General features: G+C 41.1%; 1 protein-coding gene across 1 annotated transcript; it reads right to left on the bottom strand.

Annotated features, from left to right (window-relative positions):
* Positions 1–4061: 4061 nt before the first annotated feature.
* CHRNA6 (cholinergic receptor, nicotinic, alpha 6 (neuronal)) lies at positions 4062–13451 on the bottom strand. Its single transcript, XM_010000470.1, has 6 exons — positions 13193–13451; positions 10927–11066; positions 9054–9098; positions 7988–8097; positions 6886–7873; positions 4062–4201 (listed from the first exon to the last, which is right to left on the bottom strand). Exons 1-6 carry the CDS (start codon positions 13368–13370, stop codon positions 4079–4081), a joined length of 1584 nt encoding a protein of 527 aa, XP_009998772.1. The 5' UTR covers positions 13371–13451; the 3' UTR covers positions 4062–4078.
* Positions 13452–14156: the final 705 nt, after the last annotated feature.

Genomic DNA, 14156 nt, shown 5'->3' with positions numbered 1-14156 from the left:
CAATTCAGAAGTGAATATGGTGTTAGAACTTAGTTTGAAGCCTTGCAACTTTCTCCCTAGGGATGGAGGCTAGAAAGTGTAAAAAATACCAGGAAGAATAAACATATTCTTGTGCTTGGATTATGTGTACACACCAGACCTCTGTGAGTTAACCTCATCCCATCTTGTTGAGTCACTGCAGAAAGTTCTGTTAACGTGTGGAATCATTATTAATAAAGATGTATTTAGTAAATGATTCTTGGAGTGGGAATGCTGAGCTTTGTTGTTGTTTTGTTGTCAACAAAGTCTAAATTGTAGCCCATTTAAAAAGCCTTGTCTCAATTCTGTTCAAACATAAGAGTTTTCACATTCTTGGAAGGCCCTCATAACTTTTCAGCTCTGTGTGTGCTGGAGGAGGGAGCGTTCTGATCTGGCTTCATATTGCAGGAACCTAAACCACACCCATTTGGTGCAGCATATGCAGATGGATGTCTTAACCTAAGACATTGGTATAAAAATCTTACACATTAACCATGCTACCGGTTGCTCCACTTGCTCCTGTCATCTTGCATTGTTTAAGTCAGCTTGTTCCCTGTGCAGTACTGTAATATATCCATAGGAAAACAGCTACGAAGCTCTTCTTTCCAGCATTTACAGACTTTAAATCAATTAGTGGTATGTTTTCCCCCTGAGCTCTGCTGCCAGGGGGGCTGCCTGTTGGCCATGACAGATGACAAAATCCTCTCCTGGACAAGTGCTTCAGGTGCTCAGCTGGCAGATGGTCCTCTCCTCAGCTGATGGCATGTGGGTTGCTTGCCTGCAGGCAACATGTGGCTGTGTCTGATGTGGCTGTGTCTGGTGCCTAGCTGCTTTTTCTGGCTTATGCTGGTAAAGGTCAATGGGGCTCAGGGTCTTGGAGTGGGAGATGTATGAATGCTGCACAGGGGTGGCTTTTTGCTTGTGGTCATAGTGTCATGGCTCATTATTTCCTTGTGCCTCCTGTTTCTGAGCTTCCCTGAATCTCTTTGCTGCTCTCCCACAAATACATTGTGGCATGTGTAGGTCCCACAGACAGGCCTACCACTACAAAACGTAAATAGGAAGAACATTTGGGCAGACAGCCCTCTGACAGGCTCCTTCCCTCTGCTCCATGTGCTTTGCCTGTGGCTGACAACATGGCAGATTTCAAATCTTAAAAAAACCCAGTAACCCTCTTTCTTACTACTACCTCAACATGTGCTGCCTTGATTTCAGGGCACTGGCTTGCACACCTGGCACTGCTTGGCAGGACCATCTGTATCATCCATTCATCGAGCCATTCATCAAGAGACAACTAGGACAAAATTCTCTGGGCCTTTTAGTGGTGGGAAAGTGGAAAGATGGTCTCCCTTGGGAACAGAATGTAATGAGCTGGTCAAGCTGCCAAATTGCTCCTTTACTTTCAAAATTTCTTCATCGATGACATCACTCAAAAGGAAAGGAGACAGTGCTACATTTATCATGGGGACATTTAATAAGGGGTGTTGCTGATATGGCTTTGGAGCTGATGGTGTGAGAACAAACACACTGCTCTGTGGGCCCTGAAATGAACATGGGTGCTTCTCCTGTGGCTGTGTGTGGAGTGGGACCCAACTCCATCTGGGATGGCACCAGCCCTGTTTGAAACTTTTATTGGTATTTCTGCTAGAAGGTCCCCCAAGCAGGAGCTGGGGCAAGCAAAAATGTCACTTTTGTGTGGGTTCTTCAATGTCTGCTCAGAGCTGGGCAGTAGTGGGCCCCTACCACAGCTTTCTCCAAGGTGAGATGCTTGCCCTGTCCCCCGTTCCCCTCCTCTCTGATCAGCCAACCCCTTTCACAAAGCTGACAGAAGTACACAAGGCTTACAGTCTTCAATGTGTCAAACACAGCTGAAAGTGGCAAAAAAGGATCCATAAGTTACTGGGTTGGGGAGTGAAGGGGAAATAGCATAGTCAGAAAGAGGCAGAACACAAAAGATCTGTAAATCTTACTTTCTTAGGATACCATGCTGATGAACTAAGCTGTCCAAACCCCATGTTGAGGTCCAGAGGCAAGACAGAGAGGTAATTAGTACTGCAAATTACAAAGACAGGGAGCTGTTGCTGGGGCACAGAGGCCTCACAGCTGGAGATGAGGAGGTGTAGAATTGTGAATGCTTTAACAAAAAAACAAGGATTTTTGTGAAGTCAGCTTACTGGCTGTGGCGTAGTAGCTGTCATGCCTAAGACACCAATGCATTACACCTTGAGCTACAGTATTTTGTTTGTATGGTCACAGACTGCAACAGTGAATGCTGGCAGTCAGATGTCTTTCCTGTAGAAATGAAGCTTCTGGGCTCTGAATGAAGCTCTGCTCTTCAAATTCCCTTCCTTTCAAATCCGCCTTCCTTTCTGATTAAACAGTCAGGAGACAAAATTGTAGCATCTCTAAACATATTGTACAGTAGGGAATTGAAAAAAAAAACCACACAAAATCTTCATGAAAGGATATCCCAGGAGTCATGTTTAATTGACTGGCTGACAAAATATACCATGCTTGTTCATACGTCTGTCTGTCGCTACATAATTAAGCAACACTCAGTGGGATTACAAAAAATACCATTTTCTTCTAGAAAATCATGACTTTACACATTTCAACTACTGGATTAAGATAGCTATATTATTGTCAATCTGCCTTTATCTCTGACATATACACATATTTAATTCTATTCTCTTTATTATGAAGCATGAAAATGGACTAAAAGGCCAGACAAGAACTTCAGAAACACGGAGTCATACTTTCCAAGGGCTGGTGCTGTTTAAAGCAGAGACTGAGACACAGCAAACACTGAAAACAGTGCACTGACACTGTACAGTTAAATCTAGAGCCTCCTAAAAGAGAGAAGGGCTGTTTATTCTTGAAGCCATTGGCTTTAAGTGGAATGGTGCCTTTTAGAGAAGGATCCTTCAGCACAAAACCATCAGGAATCTAAACAAAGGACCATAGGGTAAACTGTCAGGATAAAGTGCACCAGGATTAGGAACCTGGTTACATACCAGCAACTTCAGCCCCAAAGGAAGAGTCCCTGCAGCTACAGGTTTGCACACACACACAACACTGACCCATGAGGAGCCAGCAAATGGAAAATTGCTGGAGAGCTGTGAAATCCAAGTTGGTCTCAGGTTTAAAAAACACAGGAATACCTTTCATGGTAACCACAGATAGTTCAGGTGCTTTCTGGTTTTACATACTGCATCCAGGATATTTCTTTTTGGTGGCTTCCAGATACTTCAGATGATGTCAGCAACGCTACATGCAGTGCAAAGTATTAAGCAGGTTTATCTTCAACTATGATTAAGTGCTCAAGACCTATCTGACTTCAAATATAAATGTAAACATGTGCTTTGTTGATCTGGGACCCTCATCTGTGCACATGTATTTCAGAAGATTATTCAATTTCAACACAATTTTAGATTGTATTGAAAACGTTACAGGGTCAAGGGATTGTTTTGATTGTACTTTCATTTCAACTGCTGGCTGCCCTGACAAAAGAGCTCAATAAAGAACATTAGTACAGTGGTACCTCATCTAAGTGTCATACCAAAGACTAGCTGATATACAAGGAGAGAAATAGAGAGGAAAAGTAAATTAACCCAAAGCTGAGGAAGAGTTATGTTCAGAAGAGAAAAATAAAGCCAGGTAGCTTCCTCTTTGGGCTATGCACTCAGAAATGAACTCTCCTATAGCCTCTCTATGGAAACCAAGGGAAAAGCTAAATAACTTCACTCTGTTCCTGTGATCCTCAGTGACTGTTACTGCTGATCTCATCATGGGAAAGACATAGAGGCAGACACTCTAAAAATCACAGGAATTCTGCTGTAGAAAAACCACACACTCATCTCCCATTTCTGGCCCTCTTCTCATTCCGTTTTGGGTTGTTTGCTTTCCCAGAGGAACCTTCCCTTCTCCTACTCCTCTGCTCTGTGGCTGGATGCTGAGGAGGTGAAGAGCAGAGGCATTAGGTAAAAGGGGAGAAACATAGGGGACAGTTCTGAACCAAAAATGAAACAAGAACAGAAGCGAATAAAAGCAGTGGATCAAGTTATGTATCAGCTATTAATGGCTGGATAAAGAGCCCCACAGTCCCAAACACACAAAGGATTATAAATACCCAGAGAAATACTCTATCTATCACCATGGCTACATATTTCCAATCATCTTCCACCTGCAAGAGAAGAAAAAAAGGATAAACTACATGTAATGTAACATGCAATTGTGAGTTGACATTATGTAGTAGAAATGTTCCTTGTGCCTTTAAATGTGAGGCAGAATATTTATACAGTCAACAATGTTAATTGTCGTGCTTATAGTTGCTGCAGTTTACAAGTGTCTTCACAAGGGGCTGATATCCTAATAGTATTTATCACTTTTGACTGAGAACATGCAATGCTGTCCTAGGCTGCTCAATTTTCCTAAATATTCCAGTCTGTTGAAAAGCTATAGGTGTGAGGCTGTCCCTAACAAATAGGACCTGATCAGGTAGTGGATGCAGAGCAGGGTGGTTTAACAGCAGGCAGACTCACCACGGCTGCACATCTCTAGACCCTGTCAAAGGATTTACCCTGACAGCCCACGTAAGAAACAATTTGCTATCCTGGCCTGATCTGCTGATCAAGCCCCATTTATTTCAGCAAACTGGACAGCTGAACACACAGACTATAGCAAAGCAAGGGCCCTGAATGAACAAACTACAGTGTCACGTAGGCTAGAGCGGGGTTTGTATGTCTGAGAGATACATGTTAAAAATACCTTCAGTGAAGTTGTTGTCCTTTAAACTGTACCTACAATACAAGGACCACTGCATCAGAGCAACACTCACTCATATAAAACTAGTCATCAGGTTAGAGCTCTCTGCTGACAGATGTCCTACTACTGTTCTCAGTTTCTGGATGTGGTCTTCCAAGAAGCTGCTGCTGCATATCCTGTGAAGGAAAATGCAGCAAGGACTCCAGCTGCTGTAAATGTTGCCACAATTTTTAAAGGACTTTGATTTATAAAGGACTAATGCATTATATTATCCATACAGCTTTGTATGTCTGGCTGAAGCAGAAGCTGTCTCCAGAACAATTTCATCAGTGCTTTCCTGAGAACAAACTCCCTTCTTTCCCCAGAGAGGATTTTTCCCAAATGAAAAATCTTGCTTCCCATCCCTATTATGTTTTGAAAGGTAAGATACAGAGCTGCTGATGCACACACCAGACTAAGAGTATAACTTCATGTGGCAGGAGAGATTTGCAAAATGCAAAGCAGGAAAACTGGCGATGGGAGATTTGCAATGACCTATATAATCAAGGTAACATGTTATATGACTGCTTTAAGCAAAGCCTCTTATTTTCTAGAGTTTACAGAAGAAGAGAGATTCCTGTATTTTGCCTTGTGCTGGCATATATTACCCACTCATCCTATGAATTCAGTCACCAGATCTTAAATATACCCCTTTATTCTGAAAGTTATGGGGTTTGTTTTCAGATGAGATTTCTTCTGCAGGACATAAAAAAATGGGGAAAAAAAAGAGTAATTTTAAGGTGCACAGAAGATGGATGAATTTGTGCTGATTTTAACAAAATATTCTGATAGAAAGAATACCTCCCAATATTTCCCTCACAAAGCACTTGTGTTTTTCAAGACAAAACCAATAGTATTTAATTCTGAAATTGATTTTTCTACCATAGAGAATCAAAATAACTTCAAAACCAAATTAATGCAGATCAAAGACAGATGTTTCATTAGGTTCTACGAACTTCTAAAAATGATCTTGAAGTGCCAGAGAATTCCTTTTCCTTGTGAGGCCTGGGTGTTTGGGGAGGTCAGAAAATCTTTTTTGGAGCAGCTTTTAGTTGTTTATGTTTTTACCTGAGAACAAGGCCCCAGAATTCCCTAAATTACAACATGCATAATTTTTTATGACAGTATTCCCAGTTAGATGAAAGATTTATAAATCTATCCTATTTATAAACCTATGCTTTATAAAGCAAATCCATTAGTCTAAATGCCAAGTTTCATTTTTAAATCCCTCTCTCTTTTTTAAATCTCTCTTTATTAATCTGTTGTCTGTTTTTATTAATCTGTCATCCCCCAAAACTCAACTTTTATTTCCATGTGTGCTGGTCATGACCTAAAATACTGACTTGCTGCAGCCACATTTAGTCAAGTACTATAAAAAAATCTGAACACAGCAGACTGAAACAAAGTACAGACAACAGTGTTCTGAAAGGAATACCTTTACCAGATATATCATTGGATAAGGATTGCTCTTCTTCAGAGCAACTCCTCTGCTGCTAGACAAGCCCTGTTCCTTAAAAAGCAGTTCCCAAATGTGTGTGCTCCATTACTAACACAGAAAACACTCTGCTTGGCAAATACCATGCTTAGTATGGAGATGCTTACCAGGGCTGAGCAAGTTGGTGGGCAGTGGAGGACGGTTGCTTCTGAGGACATACAGAAGCTGGACTAGAAGAGACTTCAAAAGTCCCATGTAGTCTATGCCCTGCCCCATGGTAGATCAAGTCTGTCTGATCTACTGCTGATCAAAGTTCCTTCCCCATGGCTGCAACAGGCTGATGAGCCTCCTCTTTTCCTCATATCTAACCTGATACTGTTTTGCTGCTTATATTATCCACTGGGGAATGATGAAGAACAGATGAGAACACTTTTCCAGTTCCACCCCCACAGGATGATTTATCTCCTGCCTTTCTGTAGGAAACTTTTGACCCATTCACAATGGTCTTAAAATTTTCATTTCAATACCAAGTAACTCCAGTTCCTCTGGGCTGCTCTCCTAGATCATATTTTCACTTGTGGAGTGCTGGACGTGCAACCCCATGCCCAGCTGGATGTTACCTCCCTTACCTCTTTGGTTTCATTTTGAGACCTCATGTTCTCGGCGATGAACTGAACGCTGCTAATGACCTCCTTCACTTCTGGGGAGTACTCCACATGCTCTGCCATCCATTTCAGTGGCTGATGGCTCAGTCGTCTTCGTTTGCTGGCAGTGAGTTCAGTTGCTTTATCACAGTGACTGCACCGCTGCTCCTTGAGTAATCTGGAATCTTTGTGTTTGCTGGGCTTTGACTTGCCTGAAGCATTGGCTGGTCCTTTCTCGCTTTTTCTAGACTCATTTTTTTTCTGTTGTTCTAGTGGTCTCTGCATCAATAGGACTTTGGGGAGCAGTCTAAGAAAGATGGTTTTTACCCACTTGGGCATTGTGTGTGTGGTTGGAGTCCTGTAATGTATATTCAGGACAAACACTGTGATGACAATTGAGAGAGTGACAAATATCATAGTGAAGAGTAAGTACTCACCTACAAGGGGAATTACTAAAGAGGTTGATGGAATTGTTTCTGTGATCACCAGTAAAAATACAGTCAAAGAAAGTAGCACAGAGATGCAAAGAGTCACTTTCTCACCACAGTCAGATGGCAAGTAAAAAACTAACACAGTCAGGAATGAGATGAAGAGACAGGGAATGATCAGATTTATGGTGTAAAACATTGGCAACCTTCGAATATAAAAGGAATATGTTATGTCTGTGTAGATCTCTTCACAGCAGTTATATTTGATGTCATGTTTGTAACCAGAAGCATCAACTATTTCCCATTCACTGTTTTCCCAAAAGTCATTCATATCTACTTTGGATCCAATGATCAGAAGATCAATTTTAGCTTTATCATAGGTCCATGAGCCAAATTTCAGTGAACAGTTCTGATGATCAAATGGGAAAAAGGTAATATCCATAGGACAGGAGCTTTTAAAAATAGCTGGTGGGGTCCAGGTGATCATTCCATCATAGCGAAGCAGGGCTTTGGTCTTGCCTTCAACTTGAAAATCTCCCACAGCACTAGAAAGACAAATGAGGCAAAAAAACCAAAATTGCCATGAAAGCAAAATGTATTTCATGGACAACACAAGAGGATACTTTTGAGATAAACAGAAAAATAGAAAATGTTCATACTTATTATACAAGACAATATCCGGTTTCCAAATTTTATCTGCTGGTACCCGAACAAATTCAATGCCATCATATTCTCTGGGATCCCATCTCAATTTGTAGTCATTCCAAATCTGAAATAACAGTGGATAAGGATTTTTTAAAAATGGTATTATGAACAAATATCTGCTCCTTAGAAGTTCCTGTAAAACGACAGACTATGATAACTGGAAGTGTAGAACCTTTAGAAGGGGGCAACAGTCGGAAAGACTGTTACACATTGCTGACATGCCAAGATCCCTCCTCTGTCTTGATACATCAGTACAGACCTTTACCTGTGCAAGGTTATCTTCCTCACTGCTGAGAGGAAATACAGGCCTTGCTGCTGCTGCCATGAGAGTGCACCCTGAGGGCTGAAGGAGCCCAGCATCCCAGGAGAATGCACACTAAAGGGAAGTTGCTGCAGGGAACATTATTGGTTCCACAGGGATAGTGAATTACCAAGAACGGCAGTGAGGGATGCCCAGCAGCTCTGTTGCACTGCTGTCTAGTGCCCTATCATGGGGCTATGCTCCATGCTTTCACAGCTGACCCTGAAGATCCTGATCATAATAACAGTAGCTTTTACAGAAAGGATTGTGTGGACCACACTCAGTGCCTGAGGGAAAAATGCTTTTTTTTCTCAGCAGTTTACGTTCTCTAAGAGTCTTTGTATGTATAAATGCTAAAACTATTGGGAAAAATGAAGGCATGTTCCTTCTGCTAAAAAATGCTTTGGTTGGAAACTTCAATATGGAGATGACTAAGGACCCATTTAATCACTCTTTAATGGGTACTTCCAGCTAAATTTATCAGCTAAACAATGATCTCTAAGCTGAAGGAGAATATACCACAAAGGAAAGATTGGAGCTGTAACTTACTGGAAATAAGAATAAAGAAATTACATTTTCAAATGTGTCTTTCTCCTTATGCTGACCATTAATATCCTTGTTTACAAACAAGCACCTGTTCTATGGATGTAGCTCACCAGGTAACACACTTTTCATCATATCAATGCAAAAGGCATGAGAAACACAATATGGTCACTTACATGTCTTAGCCACAGATTTGTTTCCATAATCTGATTGACTTCATCCTGGAAAGAAACACAGGCATGCACATCTCCACTCCATAAACCAGTCACAATATCCTGAAGTGGCCACAAACATGTTCTGATAAATATGGAAACTGGAATTCCACATTAACGGATACCAGGGGGTTTACATATCATGCATAGTCCTGTGCAGCTCTATTGAAAAATGTTTAAAGTTCTACTGAGAAATATGCCCCACAAATATCAGACATCAAAGAGCTGCATATTGTGCATCGTGCCAGAAGCCTGAGTAGCTGGAGGACACAAAACTTAGAGCTGCTCTAACCAGTACCAGAGGAATAAGGTTCTGTTGGTGGCTATGTGCGTTGTTGGATTCAGTGTTTAAAAAGCTGTTTATGCAGCACAGTACTGGTCAAGACTCAAGGAAAATGGCATCTGTACCACAGTGTCCTTGCATTTCCATGCAAACCTCTAGAGCAGATGCACTAAACCAGCACTGGATTATGTCACTGTTTTACCATGACGTTCTTTTTACAGTGAATTATTGCTATTGTCAATCAGGAACACACCAGGAAGATGCTGCAAGAGACTGAAAAATAAGATTGGACCCTGTTCTAATAAGCCTTCAGTCTAAAAACATTTGTAAAGACTCACGACATACATTTATGAATGCAGGCTGACATTCAAAATGAAAACATCTCCAATAATATTGCTTTGGGTAGTTCTTACTTTTTAAGCTTATGGATTGAAAAAACCCAAGATATTTAAAAGCCAAAGGCAGAAAATGTTGTAGATGAGTTTTCAGCATTGTGTACTGAACATTAAGCACAAAGATAATTGTGAAAGGCTTATAGGCTTCCTGTCTATGGGCTAAACTACCCAAGCTTCTGTAAAAATCATGCATCTTTCTTGAGTAAGTCAAACTGATTTACTTATGATATTCCTTTTTTTTTCTTCAAACGCAGCACTGGAAGCCAGGGCTGCAACTTGAGACAGAATTGCTGAAACCTGCCAGGTTTTCCGTGGTGGAAACACAATACTTCAACAAAAGAACTTGAGGTGACAAATGCCTTTACCATGAGGACTTAACAGTGCCTTAATTTATACTCTTAGATAGCATAGCTTTCCTGGGTGATGTTGAATGTTGCTCCTCACTGTTTGCCTGTCACTGAATTACAGACTCAACTAGGTATCTCAGAATCAGTATTCAGCCTCTGTTCTGTGGATAATTTGCTTCACAGAGCAGACTTCAGCAAGGGTTGAGGTCAGGTGTTACTTCTTCCACAGTCCCTCTGCCCAGCAGCTGGGCCACTTCAGGCACATTCACGCTTGTGTTCACTGCACCCCCAGAGCAGACAACATTCCTCCCCAACTCCATGTTTTGAAACACCTCTCTGCAGGCTGCAGGGCTCTAATGCTATTTTGAAACAGGTTGAAAAAGAAAACACACACATGCACGCAAAAGATTTTCTCTCCCAGGGCCACTGGGAAATGACAGTGGCCCCACAAGAGAACTAGGCCATGTGCTACACAATGTGGACACAAGTAGGTATGTCTGGAGTGGACTAACCCTGTGGAGAGCAGACCTGAACATTTGATACTGCTGCTCCAGGGGCTGCCTAGCATGGAAGGACTGGATGCTACACAGTAAGCAAATGGCTCCACAGTTCAAACTGCTCATTGGAGCAACTGGAGTGACTTGACTGACAGAAAGAACTGGAGCAGTCCCAGCAGGTACACGTGTGCACACATGGCAGTGTCAGCTACGGGACTTTGCTGCAGCCACCGCAATCACACCTGCTGCTTTAGGCGTTTGCCTGTGTTTGCAACCATCCCCAAATCTCTGCAAGGATTCTGTAAGAAATCTTACCACATTTGTAAGCTGGGTAATGGCGACTTCAAAATACACTGTGACAGGATCAGACACATTTTCCACTGGCCTGATGAACTGGTTGTACTGGGAGAAAAGTTTGTGAAACAATCGTTCCTCTGATTCGCAGGCTGTGGTATCTGTGTTGGCAAAGACAAAGAGCAGCTAGATCAAAATCACAGAATCACAGAGTCACTATGCTGGATCTAGCCTATGGGCCTCCATTTAGCCCACCATAGTACCAGGCCTAAGTAGAATAAGGTGGCATGAAGCAGAAAAAGTATAAATATGGTGAATCTCATCTTAGGGAATTTTTATGGTAAAACTGAGAGTTTACTCAGAAATTAAAATTTGAAGCTGCAACTACTGCATAAAAATCTATGCCAGGGACTCTGGCATTAGGTGACTCTGATTAGGTGATTGTAATGATTCCTACTAGTCTCTAAAACTGTACCCACATTTTATCCTCACATTTGCTATTTCAGCTTTTTAGATAGCAATTTCTGCTCTGAAGGAAACTCATTTATTGAGTTCTATAAGAAAAAAAAAAAAGTGGAAATACTAAAATTTCTTACAGCCTAGTATGCACCTTTGTTATCCAGAGCTGTTCTTTGGGAACAAGCAGATCAATCCAGACAGACTGGATGGCTTAGTGGGAATAAAGTACATGACAGGCACTGAGCTGCCTCACTGCAGAGTACAGAAGAATGCCCTTAATCCTTTGTGTACAGCCCAAAGCTTAAGTAGGTATTTTCACAGTGCTAAAGGCTACAGAGTTTGATTTCAAAAGGCAAGATTAAATCATGTGGTGACATCAGCTAAGAAAAAATATTTTTCTTGAGAGACTTTGCTATTTCAATGCACTACTATAATTCAGCACATAAATTCAATACACTTTATAAGGTAAAGATTTAGCACAGCTGTATTACCAAAGCTGTATGATGATGCCAAAAATATTACTGATACAACTGAGGAAAAAACTATTTTGTCAAATACACAGTCATAAACTTTTGCATTAGCCCCATACTGCACCAGAACACGGCAGGAAAACAATCATTATAAGGCTTTATGACTGCTAAAATTTAAACATAGAAGGGGTTTGTGTCAGGCAGCTTGGTCTCTGACACAGAACAGGACATAAATTTGCAATTTACATTTCCTTTGGTGAACATAAGGGCCTGTGGTTGCACAGCTGCCCTACGGGGATATGCCTAGTCTCAGCATACAGACCTGTTTCCATGCTCAGGTCATCCTTCCTGTTTCGAAAAAAAAGCATTTCATTCTCTAAGGTGATAAAAAGCATGCTCAGATTCAGAGGATTCTTAAAAGCTGAAACACTGGTTATTGGTGACTTACATGTATAGAAATAAAACTCTAGTAAAAGTTCTATGACTTGATATTTTGTTTCAGCCTTTCAACATTGTTCAGAAGAGATGCATGAATATCTGCAAAGTCTGCCTGTCTCTACATCATGTATTGTGCCATTCAAAAAGGAAACTGTAATTTCCTTTTCAGATTTAGTCCTCATCATCCATTGCACTGTGACTAGAATTACCCTGCTGTGAGAACATGAATCTCCTACAAGTCTCCTGACTAAAGCCAGTGAGTCTAAAATGGTGCTAATTTGCAATTTTCCTACTGGCTTCTTAAAAGACACAGACTTTAAAATAAAACAACAGAAACAGACAAGCATTTAGGCTTTTCAATTTTATACTTCAGATCTTCTCCCATTGGCACTGCTTTAAGACAATGCCTTATGCCTTTCTAAGACAAGCACTGTAATTCATATATGTCTTGATCATCATCAGATGACAGACTTCCAAAATAGATGTATTGATTTAAAAGCAGAAATCCCACTGAACCTCAGTGATATATGTGCATGGAAATCACTCCAGCATATTTAACCGTAGATCATAAAAAACAGTGAAGAAAAGCAAATATAATTCTCACTTCTGAAGGTGTGTGTACTAAACACGCACATCTTTTGTCTGCATTATTTCAGCAACTGCAAAATTCAAGCACTGAATAGAATGACTAGAACTCCTTTTTCATTTTCCTTCTTTGCTAGAGATAATTCTTCAATTAGTTATCAAATGAAAATAAAGTTTTTGTGTGAAAACTAGTATTGCTTTAGCTTCCTAAAATACTGTTGAAATGTTTCAGATTTCAGTTTAGAAATAGCTCATACAAGCTTTACATTGTATTTTTACATTGCAGAGACAGTGACTAGTAAATATTTTAGAGACTAGTATCAAAGAGAGCCTACCTTTAATCAAGGATGTGAACACGAATGCCCACACACAGAAAGCAGGGTAGCACCAAGAAAGCCACCTCTCAGGATGCATTGCTAGCAGCAGAATAGAGATTCCTTTTGAAAAGAGAGGTTTGGGTAAAGAAACAGAAGGCAAGAAGACATACAAGCCCCTTGGATGGTGAAGAGGCATTACAAAGATGGATTTCAGTTTTGCATTTGCAGCAAACTCTGCAGACTGCTAAGCAGAGCAAAGCCTTTCCAGAGTTGCTTCCACTACCTCCAGGCGAGGAGAGCTTATGCTGTGCAGAAAAGGGAGTCAGGCAGCATCCTATCAGGTGACTTTTCACATTTCCAGTCACCCCCACCCTTGCCTCTGGGGGAACATACAAGAGTGCAGGAGAGGGAGCGAAGGCAAGACACAGGGCAGCCAGTGTAGAGCAGGAGGGGGAATTCATTCAGCCCTCCACTCACTGATTAAAGAAGTCATCCAAAAGCAGATGCTTCAGCTGCTGCCTGGTGCTCACCTGAGTGAGCCCATCAGAATATGCAGAGATAAAATAACTTCTGTTTTTGCAGCAGGAGAAATAGATGCTATATTATTTTTTCAACTTTACCATTTGAACCTTGAAATAAGTACAGCACCATGTGACAGGCTTGCCTGACAGTAGTCTGAGTGGATAAATATAAGGCAAGTACATTTTTATTGCCATCTGACAGATGCATGCTAAGCATGCTAAGTTCTTCAGTTTTCCTGTGTGCAGTGATTCCTATGCCAGTATCCTGCTAGTGTAGAAACAGTAGAAGAACAAAGGAAAAGCATCAGGAGCTGCTGCAGAAGTGCCTAACTGACCAAGTTCACTGGGACAGAGATACTTCAAATCAAGGAAATTAAAGAACCAGATAATCTGATCCTGTAGAGATTGATGTGTGTTCACTCCTCAAGTGCTGAGCATGCATGCTCTTGCAACAGGAATGC

The sequence above is a fragment of the Chaetura pelagica genome, unplaced genomic scaffold (genome assembly GCF_000747805.2).
Source record: "Chaetura pelagica isolate M959 unplaced genomic scaffold, ChaPel_1.0 scaffold16, whole genome shotgun sequence".
NCBI classification, from domain to species: Eukaryota; Metazoa; Chordata; class Aves; order Apodiformes; family Apodidae; genus Chaetura; species Chaetura pelagica.
This window is presented reverse-complemented; position numbering and strand designations above follow the sequence as displayed.